Genomic DNA, 27,514 nt, shown 5'->3' with positions numbered 1-27,514 from the left:
CACGGCCTATTCTTAAACGGAACAGATTTATTTCACAAGGGAGGCAATTCTAAAGTCCTCTGCCACATCAGAATCCAAGATGGTTTCATCCTGCACTGGGAAAATCTGTTAGTGTTAATCGATCTTTTTTGAGGCTCTTAAACGGCAAAAAACATGATGGCTTCAAGTTCTTACAGTAAGATGCCGGACCTCATAAGCAGCAGTGTCAGCGTGGAGGTCGGAGGGGGTAAGGACCAACACAAACTTTTTATTATTCTCGATTATTCCATCCAATGGGGGATTCCATAGGCCTACTTGTTTGTTTGTCACAAATGACAGAATTGAGACTGTAGGATTAACTAGGTTTATAGGAATAACAACACCAAAGACCGATACCGTGTCAATATTTTTTTGATTAAAACAGAAACCGTGCACAAAATATTCCCTTCTCACTGCTCATCATGACAAATATGGTGAACTCTCTCTCTCTCTCTCTCTCTCTCTCTCTCTCTCTCTCTCTCTCTCTCCCTCTCTCTATCCCTCTCTCTATCCCTCTCTCTCTCACACACACACACACACACACACACACACACACACACACACACACACACACTATTGTAATAGTATTATTGGCCTCATTTCCAATTTACAGATTCCTGCCATGATGTACCGATTTGCAAAACTACAAAATGCACTTTCTTTTCTGTGAAACCTAAATGCAGACTTTACTGAGTTAGCAATTTAATATATTATTTAACTCATTTACTACAGAATTTTATTTCGCCTTTGTCACCATTTCACCTGTTTTCTAATAACTTTAACGCATGGGTTTTGATGTATAATTAGATGGAAAATAAATGTTCTGTACAAAATTTCTAAAATTAATAATGACATGCTATTTCCCTTTACTTATAGATGGCCCTGGACCACCTTTACCAGGCACCAAGTACCACACGTCTGTAAGTATAGTGTACATTATAGATTTGTGCTTTGAGAATCTTTGTTCAACAGTCTTTATTGTAGATTAATTAAGGCTAAGACCAGTTACATGAAACAATCACCCCCCTTTTGAGACCTTGCTTTTTCAGATTTTCGGTTCATAACCTGTGTAAATTTACCCCCATTTTTAAGAATCCCTCCTTTTTAAGACCTGATTTTCTCAGAATTTTGGATATCCTAAAAGGGGGTTCCCACTGTAACAACTTTTTGTTTTTGTAATGTATAATTGTAAATTTAGTACCCTAGCCTTTATAGAAACCTTGCTTTTTGAGGGGCTGATGTGTGACAACTGTATTTTTATGCGACATAGCTGCTACTGCTAGTCAGGAAAACAGAATCTTGCCACTTAGCAATATTTTAAAGTTGACATATCAAATGAATTACTTCCAACAACAGACCAGTGCAAAAGATAAATGCATAATGGAATTGAAATTTTCAAGTTTTGCAGAACATGCAAGACATGCTAGTTTGTTATGTATTATTTTCTTATCACATAGGATTGATTGCAGACTGTTAACATGTATATTATGAGCAGAACGTGCAACTGTTGTGAGTATATGCTTGAGAGTAGTGATGCTAAATGCTTTGTATTGATGTTTGTATCTTTTTCTTGATACTGACATCAGGGAACCATCTACCCCTTCCCTGGCAGCAAGAGATCACTTATGGGCACCTTCATTCGAGAACTGTCCAGTTTAGCCAAACTCAGAGAGGTGAGTTCAGTTTCATTGAAATATTTATCATCCTCATTTCATATATTATAATTTATATTTAAAACATTAAACGCTCATTAACTGATGTGGATGTTATTGAAAAAAAGCATTGTTCAGTTAGATGCATTGGATTTCTATGTCTTCAGTTCAAGACTATTAAGTTGGTACTTGTAATCAAGCCATTAAATTACATATTCCTACTCCGAATCACATGTAGCATTGACACAATCGGAGATGCTAGGTTCTGAAAAGGCTAACCGTCTAAGGGAAGCAACCCCAACCACAAAAAGTGTAAACGTAGCCATGGTAATGACCATACACCCGGGGAGTTACCTCCCATCGTGCATGCCATGTCACTACTGCTACTGAACACGTGGCTCATATCATTCGACCTTACAGCTTTCGAGGGAGCAGGTTGTTGATTTTTGGGCTCCCCTGTGGCTGCGCTGTTTGGTGTTGTTTTGACACCCACCGGCCACGTTACCGTCTATCTTGCCTCCTGCTTCGTAGTTGGTGAGCTCTTTCCATTTTGGTCATTATTTTGACAGGAAATTTGTTGTAGTTGCTGATTTTCGTCCGTGTTTGGACCTGTGATATTTCAGTGACTACTGTTGGCCGCCATTTTTGTTGTCAGCATGAGTTGACAGATTTTTGTGGCTAGGCCGATGTATTTTGGAGGTAAACGTAATTTTACCTTCTTACTTGCTTGCTGCTTTGTTTAGTTGGTAAGCTTGTTCCTTCTTGTCTTTGGTTTGACAGGAATTTATCTATAGTTGCTGACTTTTTGTCCGTTTGGACTCCTAAATGCGTTTCAGTAACTTATCTTGTGGCCGCCACTTTCGGTTGCTCAGCTTTCCTGACAGCTTATTATGTGGCTAGGCCTATGTTATGGTGAGGTTCTCCTTACTTTACCTGCGTTTTTGCCTTCTGCTTTGTTAGTTGGTAAGCCATTTCATATTTCGTCATTACTTTGACAGGAATTTTTGTTATTGCTTAATTTTCGTCCGTTTTGGACTTCTAAATTTTGTCCAGTAACTTATCGCTTGGCCGCCATTTTGTGTATCAGCGTTGCTGACAGTGGTTTACTTGGCTAGGCTTTAGCAGGTATCTACCAGTCCGTAGGACTGGTCGTGGTTTCGGATTTAACATGTTTGTTATGTTTTGTTCGTTACTCTTTCTGCCTCGAACAAACACTTTGTGGGGCAGTTATATACTGTTGTATGTCCTGTTTCTTCTCCTCGCCTTCTCTGCCGTTAGCAGATCAGGTGTTGCAGGTGTCTGCTTATCTTTGTGAAGAAATTTTCGCGTTCCAAGCCTGCGTCTTCCGTTGGTCCCGCTGTCTGTGGGCGACGTCACCTTGTTGGCTTCTTTGACGCTTCCGGCCGAGACGTTGTCTAGGGCGGATGTTTTGCTTCTTCGTCTTCTACCGCTGTGGTTGGCGATTCAAGTAAGTCGAGCTGGTCCACAGGCCCTCGTGAGGCCGTCGGACAGTCCCTGCTGGGACACAGCTCTTTTCGGCGGGTTCACGACCCGCAAACCCCTGTTCAGTCGCACCCTGGCTTCACTGAAGACCATTGTGTGGCTGAGCAATGGCGGCAGTTGGTTCCGGCTACTTCTCCGACGTACGCACCCGCTGGGGTCGTTTCCGGAGTTGTCTAGCCGTTTCCGACTGCTGCGCTTCCGGCACTCGCCGGAAGCATAGGTCCCCCGATGTACGCACCCGCTGTGGTCGTTTCCGGGGTTGACCAGGTCCCCCGATGTGCGCACCCGCTGTGGTCGTTTCCGGGGTTGACCGGACGTTGCCCCCCGGGCATTCGTCCTCTGTTCAGTCGCACCCTGGTTTCCTCGAAGACCATTGTGTGGCGGAGCAGTGGCGGTAGCCGTTTCCGGCGCTGCGCTTCCGGCACTCGCTGGAAGCATAGGTCCTCTGACGTACGCACCCGCTGTGGTCGTTTCCGGGGTTGACCGGACGTTGCCCCCCGGGCATTCGTCCTCTGTTCAGTCACACCCTGGCTTCCTCGAAGACCATTGTGTGGCGGAGCAATGGCGGTAGCCGTTTCTGGCGCTGCGCTTCCGGCACTCGCTGGAAGCATAGGTCCTCTGACGTACGCACCCGCTGTGGTCGTTTCCGGGGTTGACCGGACGTTGCCTTTTAGGGCATTCGGGCTTCCGGCCTCCGTCCTCGCATTCGGCGCTTCCGCTTTTCGCGGTCTCGTCTGGTGCTTTCCGGCTCCACCCGGATTTACTGCTCCTTTCGCTTCCACTTCCTCCCGGATGTCGGTAGCTGAGGAGCAGCGCCAGCCCTTCGGGCAGGTGGTGTCTCAGCTCTGGCCGATGTAGTCAGCGTTTCAACCTTCGGTTGTCGCGTCGACTGCCGTTCTGGTGCCTGCGGCTGCAGACTTGCCGTCTTCTCTCTCTTAGCCTGGTCGAGGCATGAGTTAGGACGACGTCGGGGGGGACGGATTTCCGGTTTTCCGGTTATGCCGTTTCACCGGCCTTCCACCAGTACGTGGACTTCGGTTTTTTCGCCGGTTGTGTCGGACATTCAGTCTGTCGTCAGCGATTCCACACGTGCTGGTTATTGGGAAAAAGGCTTAACGCTGTCCTCTAAGCTGCGGCAGAGGTCACGTCGAAGGTTTTCCCGGGCGGGGCTTCGGCCTCCTACACTTCCTGTCTGGAAGCATAGGTTCTCCATCACAAGCGCACGTAGTGGCTTGTCTGGGGTTGATCGAGGACTGGCCTACGGGCGTTCGGGTTCCGGCCCCAGTCCTCTTCTGGTCTGTCTCACTCTTGTTCCGTCGTGGGCATTTGTGTTTCACCAGTGCGGCAGCCGTTGTCGGCGTGGTGTTTCCGGTTTTACTGGAAGCATAAGTCCTCCATTTCAAGTACACGTTGCGGTTTTGACTGGAGTTGACAGAGGACTGGCCTACGGGCGTTCGGGCTTCCGGCCTCAGTCTACTCTATGCATCTTTCGCTTCCGTTTTTTTTTTTTTGCGGTTTTGTCTGCTGCATTTCCGGCTCTGTTCGGATACACTTCTCCTCTTCCTGACACTCCTTCGGAGGTCGGTGGGTGAGGAACAGCGGCTGGCCTACGGGCATTTAGGCTTTTAGCCTCAGCCGGGGCAGTCTTCACTTTACCTGTTGGGTGTTGCGTTTACTGCCTAGTCAGTTCGGGTGGCCCTGGACGTTTCCCCTATTCACGACCGTCAGTAGGGGGATAAGTCAGGTCTTTTTCCGGTTGGATGGTTTTCCGGTTTCCGGTCATCTCATTCATCAGTTTACCACCAGCAACTGTGACTTCGGTTTGCGTTCGTAGCTGAGCTATTCTGGTTCTCAGTCTTTAGTCAGCAATCGAACACGTTCTGGATTTCCGTCGCAGCTCAAGCTTCGGCTCAGGATTTCCCTTGGGTGCATCGACATTGGTGGCTTCCTTGTTGGTTGACTTTGTTGTCGATGTCGGACTTCCGTTCCGTGAAGATAGGATGTTTTTTTCTACTTCCGGTTCCTTAGTCACCTTTTGTAGGTACCACGGGTTGCAGGTTTTGGCTAGGCCATCTCCTCCCGAAGGTGGTATCTCTAGTGTTTTGGTTCTGCCGCTGTTTCTACTATGGTTCAGTTCCGGAACATGCAGCCTTGGCTGGCTTCGGCTACACGGGCTTCACCTTTTGTTCCTTCTTGCTTATTCAGCCTTTGGAACTTGCCTCCTTTCTCTACTCTGTTGGCCAGCCCTTGCTAGGGTGAGCATGGAGCAGATGAGGCTGCCCTTCCTTCTCTACGCTCGTACGGCGGGTGTCGGAGGGACTCGTTTCTTTCGCGTTCTCAGTTCCCTGAACAGTCAAAGAGAGTCGCTTAAACTTTGCCTGCAGTAGAGATTCAGTCGAGTAGAGATCACCAGGTCTCTGACTGCTTTACAAAGGTTGAAGGAAGGTAGGGCTAGCATACTCAGAAACATGCTTAGCAGAAGCATGCTCATTCCTCTGGTTAAGCTAAGCTGGCAGCCAATAGGCAGCCTTGGCCGGGCAACAGCCATTCCACGTTGCGGCGATGGTGGTTGTTGCCTTCCTGTTTCTTGTGGCTTGTGGGGTTCTCTGGCTTCAGGTTACCCCTGTTTGGCCACAAACGTTCGGACTTTGGTCCTTGTTGTCTTTCATCGAGTCGGACTCTGTCTTTCTCTAGTGATCAGACGCGTTCTGGTGTTTCGTCCAAACTTAAGGTTCACTTGAGTTGGCCTCGGAAGTAACATTCAGGTTTTCCTGAGGGGGCATTGTCTTGGACAATGGATGTTTGAGGAGTAGTTCTTTGTGGCTTTCCTCCTCTCTCTCAGGTTTTGGCTACTCTTCTCCTTCGGGCAGAGGTTTAGTTAAGGTTCGGTTCCTGTGACTTCAGTCTTGGGCCTTTCCTCTCTTCTTCCTCATCTTAGTATGAGGCGAGTCCGGATGACGTCCGTTGGGTCGGGTTTCCTTACAGTCGCCCGGCTACAAAAGGCAACTTTGTCTAGGGCGGTTGTCCGTTTTTCTCCGCGTTGGACTCTGTCTTCAGACAGGGACAGACGCGCTCTGGGTTTCTGGCCAAACTCAGGTAGGCTCTTGATTTGGCTAGGAAGTTAACTGCCTGTTTTTTCCCTGAGAACTCTGGTTTCGGGAGTCTTATGGCTGGCTGGCTTCACGGTTTACGTTTACCAGTCTTGGTTTCTGCTTTAGGTTTTTGATTCACTCTCGATTACCTTCAAGCAGACTGTTTTGGGAACATTCTGGCTTTTAGCCATTTTGTTTATGGTTGCCAGTCACATCGGTTTTTGACCACCGTGGGTCCTCACTTCCGGTAGCTTACGCACAGTCGTAAGTGGCTGCTGTCGGGTGCTACCTCTCTCCCTGCCTTCGCAGGGACTGATAGGGGATGACTGGCGACCTTCTATTTGTGAGTTTTCTCTTCGAGGTGGACTCTGGTACTTAGTGCTTGGATGTCTCTCTCTCGCTCTTTCGTGGGGATTGGTCACTCTTATTTTGAGCTGACTTCTTTCTCACAAGCCTTTTGGGCTTTACTACATCCCAAGGTTTGCAGACTTTGGCATGGTTGTCTTAAGGTCACCGCGGGGGTTCGTCCTTCTCAGTTGAGGGGACAACCTTACGCACGGATCTTCTCAGGACATTAGCATTTCCTTCCAATAAAAGGGGGGGGGGGGGAAGCTTGTCTTTCCCTTGGCTCGCCAGGGTTTTTAATCCAAGGCTTGGGTCTATTCCTGTGCTGTTTTTTACGGCTAGGAGATTGGAAGAAGTGCTGAGCACAGCTTTCTGGATCTCTGAGGTTGTCTCTTTCGCTTTGCCTGAGATACTTCTCGGCTGTCAATCAGGACTTTCCTTGGTTCCCTCACTGCCTGTTGGCAGTGGGCCAGCCCTGGCAAGGGCTTTTGAGTGGGTTAGATTTTCTTTCCCACTGGGACCGCCCTGATTCTTTGGCAGCGGTCCAGGTTTTTGGCAAGGTTTTTTGAGTGAGTTAGATTTTTCTTTCCCACCGCCTTGTTGTTGCAATCTGCTACATGTGATTCGGAGTAGGAATATGTAATTTAATCGAAAATTTTATTGTAAATTTTCATTTAATAAATATACCTACCCGAATCACATAGTATATTCCCTCCCGCCAACCCCGCTTTTGATTTGGAGAATTTATTCTTTAGGTCGAATGATATGAGCCACGTGTTCAGTAGCAGTAGTGACATGGCATGCACGATGGGAGGTAACTCCCCGGGTGTATGGTCATTACCATGGCTACGTTTACACTTTTTGTGGTTGGGGTTGCTTCCCTTAGACGGTTAGCCTTTTCAGAACCTAGCATCTCCGATTGTGTCAATGCTACATGTGATTCGGGTAGGTATATTTATTAAATGAAAATTTACAATAAAATTTTCGATTATCACGTGTGCCTGTTAATTAGTGTAATACCAAGCAGACTAACATTTAACAAAATAACAACAGTTTTGTTACCATCGGTGGGACGGTTTGTGTAGATTTCTTGCTCAGTTTTAAGCTACATGGTATGACTTGTGCTTGTTTCTTCTCTTTTTCCCTGCAGGCCAAGAAAATCTTTGCTTTCCTTGCCTTCAACATCATTGCCTCTGTCACACTGCTCCTGTGGTGTCATTCAACAAACAGCATGGGTACGTTACAACAATGTGTGGCTAAAAAAAATGTTGGAAATAGGGATTGAGGGAAGGGCCCCCCCCCCCCCCCCCCCCCCCCCCCCCCCCCCCCCCCCCCCCCCCCCAAAAAAAAAAAAAAATAGTCTGTTTACGGTAACATAGGCACAAAAAAATAGGGTTGGTAGGTTGGGATTTTTTTTTCTCCCAAAAAACACATTTTTAAGTTATTTTGCCAAAAAACAGACTTTTTAAAAAAAAAAAAAAATTTTATTTTTAAAAAAAATTTTATTTATTTTTTTTTTTTTTTAATTTATTTATTTTTTATTTTTATTTTTTTCCAAATGCCATAAAAAAAAGTGTAGGGTCGCGCGAAAAAATAGGGTCGGTCGGGATATTGTAAACAGACTATTTTTTGGGGGGGGCCTTAGACGAATTCTGAAAATAATTCGGTGGGGTTTGTATGGGTTGTGGAAGAGTGAATACCCTTGCCAAAACCTCTGACACACATTGGAGGGGCCTGTCACTAGCGAGGGGTGTGTCAGTAACACATGCTCTTGTTCACGTGGTTCCAGGGCGGGGATGTAGCTCAGTTGGTAGCGCGCTGGATTTGTATCCAGTTGGCCGCTGTCAGCATGAGTTCGTCCCCACGTTCGGCGAGAGATTTATTTCTCAGAGTCAACTTTGTGTGCAGACTCTCCTCGGTGTCCGAACACCCCCCGTGTGTACACGCAAGCACAAGACCAAGTGCGCACGAAAAAGATCCTGTAATCTATGTCAGAGTTCGGTGGGTTATAGAAACATGAAAATACCCAGCATGCTTCCTCCGAAAACGGCGTATGGCTGCCTAAATGGCGGGGTAAAAAACGGTCATACACGTAAAATTCCACTCGTGCAAAAAACACGAGTGTACGTGGGAGTTTCAGCCCACGAACGCAGAAGAAGAAGAAGTCCACGTGGTTCCGACCCCCAACCCCTAGTGATTTGCCCCTCCAATGTTTGTCAGATGCTTTGGCAAGAGTATTCACTTTCCACAACCTATACAAACCCGACCGAGTTATTTCCAAAAATCAACTATTGTGGAAGAATTGAAAGTAGTATTCAAATTCAAAGAAAGTGAAAAAGGTAGTCTTCTTCTTCTTCTTCTTCGTTCATGGGCTTAGACTCCCACGTTCACTCATGTTTTTAGCACAAGTGGATTTTTACGTGTATGGCCGTTTTTACCCCGCCATTCAGGCAGCATACGCCGATTTCGGGGAAGGCATGCTGGGCATTTTCGTGTTTCTATAACCCACCGAACTCTGACATGGATTACAGGATCTTTTCCGTGCGCACTTGGTCTTGTGCTTGTGTGTACACACGAAGGGGGTTAAGTCACTAGCAGGTCTGCACATAAGTTGACCTGGGAGATCGAAAAAATCTCCACTCTTAACCCACCAGGCGGCAGCGACCGGGATTCGAACTCACAACCTCCAGATTAGGAGGCCGACGTCTTACCACCACGCCACTGCGCCCGTCGAAAAAGGTAATAACTTAGTAAGGGTTGACTGAAAGTCAGAATGTTGAAATTGCTCATTTACTTTACTTAACGGTTTGATCATATAAAGAATGGATGTTACTTATCTTGTCTTGCCACTGTTTGTGCGTTCATTGGTTTTATTGCGAACAAGAATAGATACTAATTAACATAATTTATTTCTGTTTCAGGTTTGACTGCGTTTGCATACATCACAATATTTGATATATTCAGGTAGGCTTTTATTTTTGTCATGTTGCTATTTACAAAGGAAATTAATGTCAATCTGTGAATAGTAATATATGACTGTAATATTTTATCTTGACTTGTTTTTATCTGTTACCCTTCCAATGTGATCAGTCATTGCACGACAAAAGTGTGACTTTTGTTGTTATTGTATTGTTGCTCTGCTAGATATAAACAGTATCCTAAACAGTACCGGTTACTTTGTGGATAATTTTAATGGTACTGGTTGCAATGATTATAATATCAATGTCATTTCTTGTAATTCTTAAGCAAAACTTCCCAACTTTACATTTGGTGGGCCTTTTTTCAGTTTTCTGTGTACGTGACATGGTATGAACGTTGTGTAATTTAGTTTAACCTTTTCACCACAACAGTATTAAGATGTTCTGGATAGCTTTCAAGTCTTGTTCTTTTCTTTATTTCTTCTTTCTCTTTCTGTCATCTCTCCTTTTATATTTTTATGATTATTTTTTTGCTGATGAAGACCCAGGGTCGTGTTTTTTTGTCCATGTGAGTGCATACTTATTGTTGTCTTATTCTTGTTGTTTCAGTTTGCTGACGTGCCTGCTTAGTGTGTGGGTCCAGACACAGCAGCTCTCTGCAGCATTCTCGTTTGGGTGAGATGCAATTACATGTACTGTGGAACCCCAACAGTTTAAGACCCCCCAAAATCTGAGAAAATCAGGTCTTAAAAAGGAGGGAGTTTTAAAATGGGGGTAAATTTATAGAGTTTATAAACAGAAAATCTAAAAAAAACCAGTGTCTCAAAAGGGAGGGAGTCTTAAATTTGGGGGGGGGGGGGGAGGGGGGGGGTGGTGTTAAAGGGAGAGTCCACTGTATTACTTGGCAAATGGTCTGATTATGTGTGTGACTGTGTATGACTGTGCAGGTTATGTCGGCAAAGGACACAAAAGATTTTTGAAGTAAAGATCTGAATTTGTTTGACTTGATGCAGAGGATATGGGCCCCTAGTGTTTGCAGTATAGCTGGTGTTTCAAGAACACTGAATTTTACGTTCACAAAATGATGCTTCTTGATATGTGGAATCAAACTTTTTGTTAGGTTTCCTTGTCTGTTAAACTTCACCTTGAACGCTAGTTGTGAAGGAAGCAGACATCTAGCAAATGCAGTTAGTGTGCAAAATGTGGTCTCCAGACAACAAAAATGGTCACATTGAACAAAAGTAGCACTGAATAGCAAAGTTTCATGGTCATTTTGTTAGCTGTGTAAATAATTGTGTGAATGATGTGGCTATGTACTACAAGCAGTAACAGTTCACTTGAATTTGTCTGGTTTGCTGTGACAGGTATGAGAGGTTTGAAGTGCTGGCCGTGTTTTCAAGCACCATGCTTGCTATGCTGGGATCGTTCTTTATTGTCAAAGAAGGGTAAGTGTCTGTGTCATTATTTTTGTCATGACTCATATTTTATTTTAGGACGGTGTAGATTGCTGGGAATAAAACAGACATGCCCACATGCACAAGAACATGCGTGGGGTCTAGGGGCAGAGCCCCTTGTGGGGGTTCGAAGCTGAAGCATTTTGGCCTTGTAAATACAACTGTATGAATTTAACCCCCTCTGGGAAAAGATAAATCAATCAATATGAGGCTTATATCGCGCGTATTCCGTGGGTACATTTCTAAGCGCAGGGATTTATTTTTTTATTTTTATGCAATTTATATCGCGCACATATTCAAGGCGCAGGGATTTATTTATGCCGTGTGAGATGGAATGTTTTTTACACAATACATCACGCATTCACATCGGCCAGCAGATCACAGCCATTTCGGCGTATATCCTACTTTTCGCGGCCTATTATTCCAAGTCACACGGGTATTTTGGTGGACATTTTTATCTATGCCTATACAATTTTGCCAGGAAAGACCCTTTTGTCAATCGTGGGATCTTTAACGTGCACACCCCAATGTAGTGTACACATAAAATGTGCATGTAAAAAAAAAAACCCACTATTTTGTCCCTCTCGCCTGGGTTAAACTATATAACATGTTAGTTACAGGCACATGTATAGTTCCCAATTACATGCACTAGAACTAGAAGCATTGTTATAAACACATTTTTTTATTTCTTTTTTGCTTTTGCGGAAATCTGCAAGATTTGGATTGCCTAACACACGTATGACAAGAACATGGCAGATTTGCATGACAAAAATATGTAGTCTTTCTAATGAGTTATCCAGTTTGTCTGTTTATTTGCATCTCTTTTCTTTGTACAGTGTGGAGTGTGTGATACAGCAGCCAGAAATTCACACGTAAGTATCCCAGTTTGGCCGAGCTTAGATTGACGTAGTTCTGCACGCTACTATAAAGTCACACTGGCTTGGTTCTGTTTCAAGTTGTACAACTCTGTAAGAGATGTCTGCGTTATGCTGAAAGTTAGTCCTGCTTTTGGAAGAGCTGATTGTAAGATTGCAGGGGTCGTCTACTTGTGGGCACAGGGTTACAAGTATGTTTTTTGTTTCTTGTCAGTGTTTCATGTTCCATAATCTCTGGTTCCTACATTGCAGGGGCCGTCTGCTTGTGGGCACGGTGTTTGGTCTGGTGGTGCACCTGGTGCTGACGTTCTGCATTAACAACCGTGCCATGAACCACGTCGTGGATGCTTCCACCTCCAGCTGGCTGCAGGAACACATGTCGGACATGAGTGAGAGGTGGGTACATCTGTATTTTGAAGTGAAGATATCTAACGCAGTCATCCTCATTGGAGTGTACAGTACAAAATGGTTAGGGAGCTGTCTTCTGTAAACATTTGAGCTTTCTTTTGATTGGCATGAAGTCAAAATGTTTACATGGATTCTTTCACAGTCCTTCTTCTTCTTCTGCGTTCGGGGGCTGAAACTCCCATGTACACTCGTGTTTTTACACGAGTGGAATTTTACGTGTATGACCGTTTTTACCCCGCCATTTAGGCAGCCACACGCCGCTTTCGGAGGAAGCATGCTGGGTATTTTCGTGTTTCCATAACCCACCAAACTCTGACATGGATTACAGGATCTTTTCCGTGCGCACTTGGTCTTGTGGTTGCGTGTACACACGAAGGGGGATAAGTCACTAGCAGGTCTGCACACAAGTTGACCTGGGAGATCGGAAAAATCTCCACTCTTAACCCACCAGGCGGCCGGGATTCGAACCCTCGACCTTCCGATTACGAGGCCGACGTCTTACCACCCCGCCACAGCGCCCGTCTTCACAGTCCTTAATCTTGTAAAATCTTACGTGCGTCTTTGTTTCCTTCAGATTGGACTGAGTGCTGAATGTGAGAGATAGATTCACTGTATGTGTGAGAACATTCAGCTGTGTGTTCTGGTCATACCACAAGGGTACATGCGTTGGGCTCAAATTGCCATTGAACAATCAATTGGTGTATCAGATGAGTTGAATGAAACATGAATATCCGCATTTTATAAACTCAATTGAAGTGCAATAAATCATTATGTTGTGTGTGAATGTGTGCAGTATCTGCTCTATCATCCCTGGTTTGAGCAAGTTGTTGCTGCCCCGGGTCAACCCCATGCTTCTCATCGGCATCGGCAGCAGTGTGGCTCTCTTCATCTCCTACATCCTCATTGACACGCAGTCAGTTTGCTTTCCTGTCTGTACTTCTGTGCTATGAGATTTGTGACTGCTGCTTTCATTGCCTCTTACATGCTTTTATTGACATGCAGTAAATGACTGTGGTTAAAGCATATTTGTGAGATGGTGATAGTAAACTGCCTTTGAAACGTCAGAATATTTTAAAAGAATCTGTTTAAAACTGCAAAGTGCAATGTATTTATCTTTCTGAGCACCTCGAATATAATTACTGTTAAATGAGTAGTATTCTGTGGCTTTGTCTTACTTTGATCTTGCTTTCTTATTTACCTTGGAACTTAACAAGACATGCAATTTTGTTGTTCTTCTTCTTGGTTCATAGGCTGAAACTCCCATGTTCACTCATACTTTAGCACGAGTGGGTTTTTACGTGTACGATCGTTTTTACCCCGCCATTCAGGCAGCCATACGCCGCTTTCGGGGGAACTATTTTGTTAAAATTTGATTGGATATTTTCTAAGATACAGTCAGACGGTGTGATGTTTGTGCAGGTCATACCACTCAGCAGACACGTGGGCTGCTATCCTTATAGCTGTCATGACATGCGGCACCATGTTCCCTATGAGTGTCTACACAGGCAAAATCCTGCTTCAGGTAATGATCTTCAAGACAACCTGGGTTATAGTTTTGTTACTTCATTTCAAACACATTTCCTGCTTCTAGCACATAAGCCATTTTTTCGTTTCAAAAAGCAGTGAATTGTGTTTGAATAAGTTGAGTGCGGGGCCTGAATGCTTCTGTGCAATACCTGACAGTGTACTTTGATGATTGTACGCGTATCTTCAAATGAGCATTGTTTTGTGTGAATCCGCACAACTGATGATGGGTACCGTACTTTCCGGGTGACAAGGCGCTTCGTTATACATGACGCACCCACTTCTTTTTAAAAAAAATTGTAATCCAGTCACCCATTGGACGCAGGGGGCCGATAGGGCGCACCAAAATGACCCAGTTTTTGCCATGAGAGGTGGTTCCCCTGTCATATCTGAGAGAGGAAACACTTCCTGCACCGGGGTCAGTGACCGGTCAGTGACCGACTTTAACTGAGTGAAAATATGTGTGCTCTGTGTGTGCGGCCAGATCAAAGGCATTGTGATAGCTGGGTGGCCTTGTTTATAGACACGACCTTCTTCCCAGGGGTCAATGACCCAGTTTTTGCCATGAGAGGTGGTTCCCCTGTCATATCTGAGAGAGGAAACACTTCCTGCACCGGGGTCAGTGACCGGTCAGTGACCGAGTTTAACAGAGTGGAAATCTGTGTGTGCGGCCAGATCAAAGGCAGGGCAGTACCTAGTAGCTGAAACATGCCTTATCACAAGTTGTTTGACTGGTACTCAAGCGGTCTCTTTGATTTTTTTCGTATTTCATACACGGATTAGGCGCTTCGTTATACAAGACGCAGGGGTCGAACTCGAGGAAAAAAGTCGCGCCTTATGACCTGGAAAGTACGGTACTTAGTATGGCAATAACCTGATTTCGCCCCATGTGAGGTTCATGGTTCAACTGAGTGAATCTTAAATAGTCGCTCTTCTTTCAGGGTGTTACGTCACTTCATTGGGGTTAATTTGGGACTTTATATGCTTCTGTGTGTGTGTGTGTGTGTAATTGATGTTTATATTGATATATTTTAATGTTTCAGCCACCATGTAATTTCTCTTTTGAAATACTAAAGTATTATTGTATTGTATTGTACCTTGAAAATAGAAATGTTGTTCTTGTTGTTGTACTGACTGTATGTGTATTTGTCCAGACAACCCCATCACACATACTGAGCCAGCTAGACAAGTTGTTGCGAGAGGCGTCCACGCTGGACGGAGTGCTGGAATTTAGACACGAACATTTCTGGACTCTCTCTTTTGGTACTCTGGTACGTACACACCTACTTGTTGGCAGTTTAGGTTCTTTCTTTTGTTGTTGATTCACATTTGGTTTGATAAAGTAGTGATACAAGATTGTCATTGTGATTTACACCTTGGTAGATCAAAGTAAGCTTTTGTGTCGCTTTGGGAAAATTGTTCAAAGTAATCTTTTGTGTCACTTTAGGAAAAAGGCTTCAGAGTAAGCTTATCTGTCGCATTGGAAAATTGCTTCTTTGTACCAAGAAAGACATATGATAAAGTTAACCTGCATGAGGAATGTTCTGAGGAAAAAAACTAACAGCTAATACAAAAAGGCAGAAAGCCTGAATTTTGCCCTGCTTTACATGACTGCAGATATGAGGTTCTGTGGTAAGTAACACATTCTACCGTGCTATCGCAGGCTGGATCAGTACAAGTGCGCGTACGTCGTGACGCCGATGAACAACTGGTACTGGCCCACGTTTTTCACCGTCTCTCCAATCTCGTCCGTGTTCTCACCATTCAAATCTTCAAAGATGACTGGACCCGAGGCTCTGCGTATGCCGTCCTAGGATCGTCTCCCTTTGGGCCTATGTCTGGTGGCACTGGGGGTCGCGCACAGTCCCCGACGCACGAGTACTCCGCCTCTCACCTGCCTGTGTCCAGTTTCCGCCCCCTGCCCGGTGTGTCAAGCCCCAGTGTAACGACGAGCGGTTTTTCACCGCCACCCAGGCCCACTATGATGATGAATCCTGCGGCTGGTGTTGGGAGGATAGGGGGTGTTGGTGGTTTTGGTGCTGGGGGTGGGGGTGTTGGCGGAAGTACTGTGGCCAGGTCGAACGTTCCTTCTTCTACTGCCTCCACTACTGCACCACAGTTTTCCCCTGTGAATTTGTTGTGAGATTATTGACTGATGTTATTCTGTGCTGTGGCAAAAAGCGTTCTTTAGATCTGTTGTTTTGTGGCATGGTGTGTACAGAGGAATCCTCCCTTCTGAGGAATGTTGGAGGTTCCACTGTAGTGGAGGGAAGAGTAAGGGGTGAAATGATGGGTAAAAGGGGCAAGGGATCAAAGAATGAGTGTATCAAGAGGCTCAACAAGGGGAGGGACATTTCACGGTGTACGTATGTGTGTGTTCAAGTGAGTGATATGCTGTGTGTGTGTTGGCACTAGGAAGACTAAGCTGTTTGTACGTGCGAGACACAGTTAGTTACACAGAGAGACTGTGTGTGTATGTGTTGGCACTAGGAAGACTAAGCTGTTTGTACGTGCGAGACACAGTTAGTTACACAGAGAGACTGTGTGTGTATGTGTTGGCGCTAGGAAGACGAAGCTGTTTGTGCGTGCGAGATACGGTTAGTTACACAGAGAGACTGTGTGTGTGTGTGTGTTTGCACTAGGAAGACTAAGCTGTTTGTGCGTGCGAGATACGGTTAGTTACACAGAGAGACTGTGTGTGTGTGTGTGTTGGCGCTAGGAAGACTAAGCTGTTTGTGCGTGCAAGATACGGTTAGTTACACAGAGAGACTGTGTGTGTGTATTTGTGTGTGTGTTAGGGTGATAATATGTGCAATTACATGTACTAAACATGTGTGCGTGTGTCTATATCCTCTTCCCCCCAAAAGTTAAAGACCGGTCAAGATACAAGATACAAGAAGTTTCATTGTCCTCATCAATACAAGGAAATTTGGCATAGAAATGTACACACAAAGAAATGTACACAAAAATTACTAAAAATCGAGGGTCCAATAATTTACCTGCACTTTGCCTTTGTTAAAATTCACAAAAAGACTAAGCGTAACCCTAGAAACATTTCTGGCATACAATTTTTATTGCGCCATGCTGAAACCATGAAAGTCCTATATAATCGGCACAAAATATGCTCGGGCATAAATTTGTGATGCACATGCTACAACAGGGTCCTGGCCATGAACAGTGCTAACAAGCTTGTGTTTCAAAGCGGACACACTGACAAAATAATGCACTGTAGCAACATGCCTCCACAACAAAATGATACTTTTTCTTAACTTTTTTTTAAAGTGTGTGTGTGTGTGTGTGTGTGTGTGTGTGTGTGTGTGTGAATGATTACACATGCATTAATGTGTAAATGCGTGAGTGTGTGTTTTCAAAGGAAGAATATGTAAGCATTTTAACTGTTTCTTCTGATGCTGTGAATGTACATCTTTCCGAAGTGAACACAGTGGATGTTATTTTTGTTGTACATAAAGCATTATAAATATTTGTACAAAGTGAGAGACTGTGACTTGCATGAACATGCTTCTGACCTGCATTGTGATGAATGTGATGCATTAATCTGGTGTGTGTGTGTATGTGTGTGTACCGGTTTATATAGGTATACAGAAACACCTAAAACAATAGCATTTACGCTTTCGTCCACACAAACAGTCTTCTTTTTGTTTGTCCCAAAAATGTATTGCTCTGACAAAAACAAAAGTTAACAGATAAGAGGTCACTTTGGCCATCAAAATCCCTTTGAACATTCAATCACCACAAGCAGACATCAAAATCTCTTTTCAACAATCATGCACAACTGGTAAGCAGTATGAATAAGGCACACTACATGCAAATTAAACAAAGCTAGAATATTGGGTATAACCACTGAAGATTCAGGGGAACGGTTTCCATTAAAATTTTCAGGATTGGAAGCCTTGACATTGTCTGAGTGTTTGGTTGATTCGAGGGGTGGTCTGTAGCAGTCTAGGCGAGATTTCAGCTGGTGGAAGATTTTCTGGTGGATGTCAATGATGTGGCTCACCTTGGGATTGGTCTGGATATCGTAAAGCAAGACAAGTATAATTATCAACAGTACTTTCTGCACTCAGCACCAGCCAGGTGACCAGTTACCATTGAAATTGGCCGGCTTGGAAATTTTGAGATAGGAATAGTGTAGGGTGGGTACGAGGGACGGTCTGTAAGAATCCAAGCGAGCCTTCAGATTGTGGAAAACGTCCTGGTGGCTGTCAATGATGTTGTGCCTCTCCTCAGGATCGGTCTCGAGGTCGTAGAGCGAGTAGGGCGGATTGTTCTTTTGTGCGTGGATTTCCACCGTCGTTTGATTCAAGGCTTCCTCCAGCTCGGGCGGCACGAACCATCCGTTGGGATTGCGAGCGTAGCCCTGGATGAGCTTGTAGCGACCGCGACGGATGGCGGAGTCGTTGCGCACCTCGTCCATGTTGTAGATGAACTCCTGGCGAGGTCCGGGGCCTCCGCTCAGCAGGTTCTTCCACTGACTGACGCCGTCAATGTTGGCCACAGAGCTGCCTCCGCCAGCTGCCTCCACCAGCGTGGGGTACCAGTCTGTGATGTGGATCAGCTCTTCGTACGACGAGTTCGTTTTCTGCAGGAGGCTGGGCGCGTATGCGAAAGCCGCCGCTCGGGTGCCGCCCTCCCAGAGAGTGATCTTGGATCCCCTCAGCGGATAGTTGCTGGCGTACTCATGGACAGGCCCGCCGTTGTCGGAAGAGAAGAGGATGAAGGTGTTGTCCATCAGACCTCGCTGCTTCATAGCGTCAGTCACGTTCTTCACGGACTCGTCCAGCGCGGCGATCATCCCGCACTTGATCTTGCGGTTGTTGTCCGGGATGTGTTTGCAGTGCTGGTCGATGTACTCCTGGGGAGCCTTTACAAACAAGGACGTAGGAAACTTAGACTGTGCAACTCTTGAGCTGTATCAAATTGTTGTGATGGTTTATGAGAACAGTTAAAAAAACAGATTTGAATTATCGTTAATGAGCAGATTTTTTAGCTTCAGAATGATGGTCTTGCAACATAGTATTTGAGGGATCGTACCTTTACAGCTAGTTCTGCCCCAAGAAATGTATGTACTGTACGGTCAAAGAAGAGGTACAGAAAACAAAGATTTTTTTTCTTTGGCAAAGAACCATTTACCTTAGGACGACCTCTTACAAACATATGCATAGTTAATTGACAGTAATTCATTTCTAGAAGAACAGCTTGATGGAATTGTCCGACAGACTAAAGATAATGAGGGCATTGCGTGAACAACCTGAAAGGCACAGTTACTGGACTACACCCCCCCCCCCTCCCTCCCCCTAAAAAAATTGAGCTGTTATACTCAAAGAATGATTCAAACTGAGTTTGTTTCCAGTGCAATGCAATTGTATGAAAAAAAACATTTCTTGAAATTACGCAGAGTGAAATAGGCTTATGCCGGGAAAGGAGAGAAAAAGTATACTGTCTGCTGCTGTGATTCTACAGGAAAAAGTGGGTTGCACTTAATTTTATTTGCAGGGGAATATAGTCATACTAAAAAAATACATTCATTGAAATTATACATAGTGACAGAGGCTGATGAAAAGAAGAGATAAAATGCACTACCTGCAGCGGTCCGTGCACGGCCTGATAGGCGAGGTAGAGGAAGAGGGGCTGTGAGGTGTTGTGGTCATTGATGATCCTGATGGCGCGGTCAGTGAACAGGTTTGTAGAGTAGTGACCAACCGCTGACTTGTCCACCTGGTCGTTGTCACGGAAATCGTAGCCATTGCTAGAATAAGTAAATAAATAAATGAATAAATAAGTAAGTACTTTTGATGATCGACTGGCAAAGTGGCGCAGTGATAAGACGTCGGCCTCCTAATCGGGAGGTCGTGAGTTCGAATCCCGGTCGCTGCGCACGGAAAAGATCCTGTAATCCATGTCGGAGTTTGGTGGGTTATGGAAACACGAAAATACCCAGCATGCCCACCCAACGAAAGCGGAGTGAAGCTGACTATGCTCTCAGAGTATAGTGTGGGGAACCCAAATGGGCAAACAAGCTCACACGTCACCAGAATTTCTGGAACGCTGAAGAGGAAGTACTTTTGATAGACAAATAAATGAATAAGTAAATAAATGAATAATTTAAACGGTGATTTAAAAATAAAGAGTTTGTATCTGGCTGTTGTTGGTAAGGCCAAAAAAAAAAATTGTCTGTTTAGGGTAACCCGACCGACCCTATCGATTTGGCGCCGACCCAAAAACTTTTTTTTTATTTCAAAAAAAAAAAAGAAAAAAAAAGAGGTAAAAAGGCTAAAAAGAGACATTTGGCGTTTCTTTCTCTCCCTTTCTCTCTGTTTTATTTATACGTTAGTTTTGAAACATGTATTCATCAAATATAAGAAGTGAATGTTCAGCCAACATAGCATTTACACCAAAAAAAAAAAAACCAAAAAAAAACCCTACCTACCTACCTACTTTTTTTGGTCATGTTACCCTAAACAGACAATTTTTTTTTGTTGGCCTAAATGAAGATGTCTTGAAGCTGGCTGTTTGTAAATACAATGTTGATAGAAAGTCTGAAGCTAGATGGTAAAAAAAAAAAAATGTCTGGAGCTTGCTGACTCAGTGATTGTTATTAAACAAATGTAAAAAAAAAAGAGTTACAGGAAAGTTACAAAATACCTGAAACTACCTAGCCGTAGCAAGTTACCCAGCAAGTTCTTTCACAGTGAAATAAACTTCTTCATTGAACCGGATTGTATAATTTGTCCACTCTTGAAGAGGTAAGCAAGTTCGTAGCTTTTGATCATGTGTAGTCATCAGACATGCCTGCACACGGGCACATTCATATGCTTATGTGCAAACGAATAGGAAGTTGGACAGACGCATAATCACACATGTACACAGAAAAAAGTTTTACTTTTCAATGTGTGTGTAGTAATCTTCTGCAGCGTTGTAATATCCATAGAAGGACTGGAACCCGCGGTAGGTGGGTGTGTAGCGCCAGTTACAGAAACCCAGGTGCCACTTGCCTACCATGTGGGTAGCGTACCCCAGCTTTTTCAGGGCCTGCAGGACAGAAAAATATAAAGGAATATAACAATAACAATAACAATAACAGCACTTTATTGTCCATTAAAATATTACATAAAAATGGAAAATGTTCTTCGGCACACCCTGCTGCCTGTAAATGATTATAACAACAATTGGACAAAAGGACAACACACATAAAACATAAAACATAGGTTCACGTATGTATTAACAAGCACACCCATCATATTTCCAATAACACTGACCTAAAGTGCTGCCCGTGTCATCTTTAAATTGAATAGATTTACAGATAAAATCTGAATATGGTCAAACGTCTTTAAGACTATCACAATCAAATATGATATTGCACTATGTAAATTTACCCTCTCATATCACAGGCGTTGGGTTTCACAGCAGCGCAATCATATTACGAATATCACAGATTAGGATTTGTAAACTGCAAGGAACCAACACTCGATCAATAATGTACACTGCTCATAGACGCAATCACACACACACACACACACACACACACACACTTCCATATTGCACACAGTAGGCACAACACAAGCGAATACCAGTGATGTAAGGCCCATTACAGTATTATCCTTTCTTAAAAAAAAAATGTTTAAAGTCATGTTGGGCAAAATGGTTACAATTTTTACATTTAGAACAAATATTTCTCACGATGTCTGACTTGCGTCAACATCAGCAAGCTGTAACAAATGATCAGAAACCCACCTCAGGTAAAATAGGCTGGTCGTCTGCCAGGTGAATATTCCAGCCAGACCTGATAGTGTTGTACTGCAGTCCCAGGTGATGCGGGTATCTACCCGACATGAGAGCAGCGCGAGAGGGGGAGCACGTCTGCTGGACATACGACTGGTTGAGAATCATCCCTTCCCTCGCCATCTTGTCCAAAGTCGGGGTGGGCATGAACGGGTTTCTCCACCCGACATCGCTCCATCCGAGGTCGTCGGCGAGAAGGATGACGATGTTGGGTTGTGAGGTTTGACCTTGGGCTGCGTCAACGTTGTTGCTGCAGTGCAGGACATACAGCAGCGGCAGCAGCAATAATGCTGCAGAAGCTACTGCACGTGTCATGGTTCAACTTGAAGCGCGGAGTGCAGCTTTGAGAATGAGAATCAGTGGGCTCCAGTTTAACTTTTATCTTGATTCTGGTTCTGCTACAGTTTTTAATCTTTGCTGACCTGGTTTTCTTGGGAGGCACCCGCTATTGCCGCGGCCCGTTATTGCCGCAACCCGTTATTGCCGCAACCCGCTATTGCCGCGGAACCTTTTTTGTTCTTTTTACATTTAGTCAAGTTTAGACTAAATGTTTTAACATAGAGGGGGAATCGAGACGAGGGTCGTGGTGTGTGTGTGTGTCTGTCTGTCTGTCTGTCTGTCTGTCTGTCTGTCTGTCTGTGCGTGTGTGTGTGTGTAGAGCTATTCAGACTAAACTACTGGACCGATCTTTATTAAATTTGACATGAGAGTTCCTGGGAATGATATCCCCGGAATTTTTCATTTTTTCGATTAATACTTTTGATGACGTCATATCCGGCTTTTTGTCAAAGTTGAGGCGGCACTGTCACACCCTCATTTTTTAATAAAATTGATTAAAATTTTGGCCAAGCAATCTTCGACAAAGGCCGGACTTTGGTATTGCCTTTCAGCTTGGAGGCTTAAAAATTAATTGATGACTTTGGTCATTAAAAATCTGAAAATTGTAATTAAAATAGATTTTTTATAAAATGATCCAAAATTACATTCATCTTATTCTTCATCATTTGCTGATTCCAAAAACATATAAATATGCTATATCCGGATTGAAAACAAGCTCTGAAAATTAAAAATATAAAAATTATGATCAAAATTAAATTTCCGAAATCGATTTAAAAACAATTTCATCTTATTCCTTGTCGGTTCCTGATTCCAAAAACATATAGACATGATATGTTTGGATAAAAAACACGCTCAGAAAGTTAAAACGAAGAGAGGTACAGCTCTCTCTCTCTCTCTCTCTCTCTCACGCACACGGCGGCACAGCCGGTATCGTACAAACAAACTCACACACAGAAAAACACCCGTGCATATATATGCATATATATATATATATATACGGTAATGGTATAATGCGAGTGAGAGAGGTGAGGGGGAAAGAGCGAGCGAGAAAGAAAGAGCAAGAAAAGACAGATGGAGAGAGAGGGTGGGGGGGGGGGAGAGACAAGGAGTAAGCGATTTTAAAGAGGTACAGAGAAAGAGTGAATAAGAGGTACAGGGAGAGAGAGAGATATATATAAAGAGAGAGAGAGAGAGGGAGGGAGGGAGAGAGAGAGAGTACTCAGCAGGGCCGGACTAGGCTAAGAGGAGGGGGGGGAGGTTGCCAGTGGTGGTCCAGGGCGATGTTCCCCCTGGCGGGGTCAAGGCGGGGCAGGGCCCCTTGTGGGGGCTGATGGGTAGGTCATATTCTGAGATAGGAAAATGGTCGCTCCTTGCATGGAACGGCATAAAATAAACAATAATAAAAAATGTTTTAAATAAGTGAGGTACATGTTTAGGCTAGGGGGGGGGTGGGGTTGCGCAACCCCTATAACCCCCCCGGTAGTCCGGCCCTGCTCAGAATGGTTTATTGTATTAAGGCCTAACGGAGAGAGAGAGAGAGAGAGAGAGAGAGAGAGAGAGAGAGAGAGAGAGAGAGACTGAGTGAGTGAGCGAGCGAGTGAGCAAGAGAAAGACACAGTCACACACACACACACACACACTCACACACACACACACACACACACACACACACACACACACATATATATATATATACTAGAATGAATACCCGCTTCGCCGGGTAGCCGGCTTCGCCGGGAAGAAGTACTTAGAGCCGTACGCCGGCTTCGCCGGGTCCGAACAATGGACCCGCCAAGCTTAGGTCCCTCCCAGATTCGTGGAATGGGAACAGCACGAAAATGATTCAGTGGCCATAATGCCATTCCTGACCATATCGAGTCCCATCCTTGTCGACGAATGTAACCGTGTTAATCACCTTTGGAGGCGAACTCCACTCAAACAGGACTGAGCAAGTTATGGCTTCTCAAAGGAAGGCCAGTACATAAAATTACACAAAAGCCGCCAGACCACATCACAAACAGAACTGAACAATGCACAGGTGTTGCTTACATAGAGACACACACACACACACACACAAAAACACAGAGAAGCCGTATCTATAGAGAGATAGATGACAGTGTATTTTTCGCGTGGCTATAAATTGATTCGACCTTTGCACTTTTACAGTGAGGATAATTTACGGGTCCAATTTACGTTCTGTACACTGCGTTGACCTTCTAAAAATAGTAACAGTAACAGAACGCCGGGAATATATCCGAAGACGCTCAGCGCAGTGGACAGCGCAGTGTAGTAACTTACAACTGAACGGGAAAGCCACACGAAGGAAGGGAGATAAACGCCAAACACTGGAGAAGATAAGGAAGAGTTACTTATAATGGTGAAATGAACACAAAAACGAAAATGAGTTCAGCGCTGCGCGCTGAGAGCACGTGTTGAAATATCTCATCGATGATATTGTGTCCGGGGTGTAGCTGAATACGGTGTCCAAATTTGAAAAAGATCCACCGAGAACTTTGGCGTTGTGATGTGGTGTAGCGGCTATGGTGTGTCGGTATGGGGGCCCGGGTAGCTGAGGTGGAACCAAAATAGCTGAGGTGGAACCAAAATCGGTTCCGCGCTGCGCGCTGAGAGCACGTGTTGAAATATCGACCAGGTTGTGTCGTGTCCCGGGTCTACCTGAATATGCCCACCAAATTTGAAGCAGATCCATCGAGAACTTTGGCCGTGCATCGCGCACAGACAGATACACAGACAGATACACAGACAGATACACAGACAGACACACAGACACTAGTCGTATATATATATATAGACACTGAAACAGACACACACATATTGTTCCATATACGTACAGACATACACACAGACAGATGGACAAAGTGAATCCAGTATGCCTTCCTCCAACTTCGTTGGGCAGGGGTATACATATTGTTCCATATCTGACAACATTTCACGGGTGAAGCAAGTTTACTTTTAGTATAGTTTCAGAACAATCATGTAAATTAGTAAGCTTTCAGAACAATCACGCATGAAGGCTTCAGGGGCGGATCAGTTGCTTTGTAAGGGGGGGTGCACTTTGAATCGAAAGTGAATGTGATGGGCGCGAAGCGCCCGAATTTGCTAGGGGGGGTCCCCGGAAAAATATTTTGCCCAAAGAAGCAAAATGGTGCCATCTGGTGCTATTTGAACTTAGAAATGGTCATAGAATCAGCTTTCCCAATTTTGTTTTTGTTGTTGCTGGAGGGGGGGGTGCACCTGCACCCTGTGCACCCCCCCTCGTCCGCCCCTGGGCTTACACGATTACGATGAAATAAATAGTCTACTTTCAGAACAATCATGTAATAGTCACTTTTCAGAACAATCACGCGTAACACACGGCTGTTACGCGTGATTGTTCTGAAAAGTGACTATTACATGATTGTTCTGAAAGTCTACTATTCATTTCATCGTAATCATGTAAGCCCTCATACGTGATTGTTCTGAAAGCTTACTAATTTACATGATTGTTTTGAAACTCTACTAAAGGTAAACTTGCTTCACCCGTGAAATGTAGTCAGATATGGAACAATATATTATATGTATACCCCTGCCCAACGAAGTGTGTTTGAGTTGATCCGTCTTCTGTGTGCGCGACAGCTTCAGATGTGTGTTTGAGTTGATCCGTCTCTCCACTCCCTTTTTTTAGGTGTATAGGGGGTGGGGGAGGTTTGTTCATATCAACTGACACTTTATCAAACCATTTGAATAATTCATATACAAAATTCTGGTGGTTGCTGTGTAATAAAAAAAAACAAGTGTCACTGAAAACAGAGATGTGGTAATAAATTGAGCTTTCATGTGTGTGTATATGTGGTGTGTGTGTGTGCGTATGTATGTGCACTGGCGTCGGAAACTGGGGGGGGGGGGGGGGCAGCTGCTGTTCCTGGGGTGTGGGGGGGGGGGGGCAAACATGTCTTTTTGCGCCCCCCCCCCCCCCCCAATATTTAGGATGACAAAAATATTCACAGAGAGAGAGAGAGAAAGAGAGAGAGAGAGAGAGAGTGTGAGAGAGAGAGAGTGAGAGAGAGAGAAGAGAGAGAGAGAGAGTGTGTGAGAGAAGAGAGAGAGAGAGAGAGCGAGAGAGTGTGAGAGAGAGAGAGAGAGAGAAGAGACAGAGAGAGAGAGAGAGAGAGTTGATAAACACAATACCCCCACACACACACAAAAAAGAAGTATATTGTCTCGCGTGCAAGAACTTTATAGCCCAGACTCCCCACCCATCTCGCAACCCCGGCCATCTCCTCACGTCTCTCATCCCCTCTCCACTTGAATTTTTAGTTCATAAAAAAAATAAAAGTTTCATTTGTGAAAATTATTTGTTGTGCCTTTCGTCTTTAAAGGGGCAAAAATTAGCTTCCATTTTCCCTCTTTGCCATGCCTTTCGATCCATTATGGTGACCTAGCCACCTAAGCATGGCAAAGAGGGAAAATCAAAAGTTTCTATGTGTCCCTTTAAACCTGTAATTAGAATTTTGAGTTGGGAATACTCAAGAAGAATCATTACATTTTTGAAGATTATAAATAATTTTTGTCTTTGGACATTTAATTTGAATTTTGAGTTGAGAACAATAAAGAAGACATGTTCAATGTATGAAACGTATTACTTGTTGAGTTTGTATTAATTGGGCTGGGGTATAAATATCAATATCACTAAAGATTTAGTATCAAAATATTGTTCCATATACATACAGATATACACACAGACAGATGGACAAAGTGAATCCAGTATACCCCCCTCCAACTTCGTTGGGCTGGGGTATACATATTGTTCCATATCTGACAACATTTCACGGGTGAAGCAAGTTTACCTTTAGTAGAGTTTCAGAACAATCATGTAAATTAGTAAGCTTTCAGAACAATCACGTATGAGGGCTTACATGTTTACGATGAAATAAATAGTAGACTTTCAGAACAATCATGTAATAGTCACTTTTCAGAACAATCACGCGTAACACACGGCAGAGTTACCAACTCTGTTGTTTGATGGCATCTAACTGGCGCAAAATTGTTTTTAACAAAACCGGAATCAGGGGATCTTTCTTGCGGGAAAGTTCCGCGGCAATAGCGGGTTGCGGCAATAACGGGTTGCGGCAATAGCGGGTTGCGGCAATAACGGGCCGCGGCAACAACGGGCCGCGGCAATAGCGAGTTGTAACCATTTTTAGGGGCCGACCCTATAACTTTTTATTACATTTGTCCAAAAAAACCAAGAAAACGAGTGCAGAAAACGCAATGAAAGCGAAAGTGCCCGAGTCGCACACTTATTTCCCTGTCAAGTAGGTTTAATTTGTACACTTTAGAAAAAAAAGTTTAAAAAAAAAAAAGTGATTGTCTACCTTCCTACCCTATTTTTTTTGGCTATGTTACCGTAACCACACCTATTTTTTTTTGTTTTTGCCTTACGTCTCTGTGCCAGATATTGCTGTTTGTTTGAGATCCACAATCAGCTGGTTTTATTCTGTGGCCTATATCATGCTGGATTTTTTCCAGGGCTTTCAGTGCGTGATCTGAGGGCAAATGGGTTACATGTACTAAAAATCACGATTT

The 27,514-nt window shown here is 44.2% G+C and overlaps 2 protein-coding genes across 2 annotated transcripts; one reads left to right on the top strand and one right to left on the bottom strand.

Moving 5' to 3' along the window:
- The first annotated feature begins 46 nt into the window (after positions 1-46).
- On the top strand, positions 47-17,282 carry LOC138953064 (zinc transporter 6-like). Its single transcript, XM_070324838.1, has 13 exons — positions 47-226; positions 895-938; positions 1,605-1,691; positions 7,761-7,845; positions 9,532-9,574; positions 10,138-10,203; positions 10,893-10,973; positions 11,819-11,854; positions 12,110-12,253; positions 13,059-13,178; positions 13,685-13,787; positions 14,944-15,060; positions 15,453-17,282. Exons 1-13 carry the CDS (start codon positions 154-156, stop codon positions 15,930-15,932), a joined length of 1,479 nt encoding a protein of 492 aa, XP_070180939.1. The 5' UTR covers positions 47-153; the 3' UTR covers positions 15,933-17,282.
- A 74-nt stretch (positions 17,283-17,356) lies between these two features.
- Positions 17,357-21,944, bottom strand: LOC138953065 (arylsulfatase B-like). Its single transcript, XM_070324839.1, has 4 exons — positions 21,542-21,944; positions 20,691-20,839; positions 19,391-19,556; positions 17,357-18,671 (listed from the first exon to the last, which is right to left on the bottom strand). Exons 1-4 carry the CDS (start codon positions 21,902-21,904, stop codon positions 17,871-17,873), a joined length of 1,479 nt encoding a protein of 492 aa, XP_070180940.1. The 5' UTR covers positions 21,905-21,944; the 3' UTR covers positions 17,357-17,870.
- Positions 21,945-27,514: the final 5,570 nt, after the last annotated feature.

Source organism: Littorina saxatilis, linkage group LG17 (assembly GCF_037325665.1).
Source record: "Littorina saxatilis isolate snail1 linkage group LG17, US_GU_Lsax_2.0, whole genome shotgun sequence".
NCBI lineage: Eukaryota > Metazoa > Mollusca > Gastropoda > Littorinimorpha > Littorinidae > Littorina > Littorina saxatilis.
The sequence above is the reverse complement of the archived record's forward strand: the minus strand, read 5'-3'. Positions and strand labels throughout refer to the sequence as shown.

Coding starts and splice junctions, on each gene's coding strand:
- LOC138953064 (XM_070324838.1), top strand. CDS start 154: ATGATGGCTTCAAGTTCTTACAGTAAGATGCCGGACCTCATAAGCAGC. Junction 939..1,604: donor GCACCAAGTACCACACGTCT/GTAAGTATAGTG, acceptor TACTGACATCAG/GGAACCATCTACCCCTTCCC. Junction 7,846..9,531: donor TCATTCAACAAACAGCATGG/GTACGTTACAAC, acceptor TTTCTGTTTCAG/GTTTGACTGCGTTTGCATAC.
- LOC138953065 (XM_070324839.1), bottom strand. CDS start 21,904: ATGACACGTGCAGTAGCTTCTGCAGCATTATTGCTGCTGCCGCTGCTG. Junction 20,840..21,541: donor ACCAGCCTATTTTACCTGAG/GTGGGTTTCTGA, acceptor TCTGTCCTGCAG/GCCCTGAAAAAGCTGGGGTA. Junction 18,672..19,390: donor CCGTGCACGGACCGCTGCAG/GTAGTGCATTTT, acceptor TTGTTTGTAAAG/GCTCCCCAGGAGTACATCGA.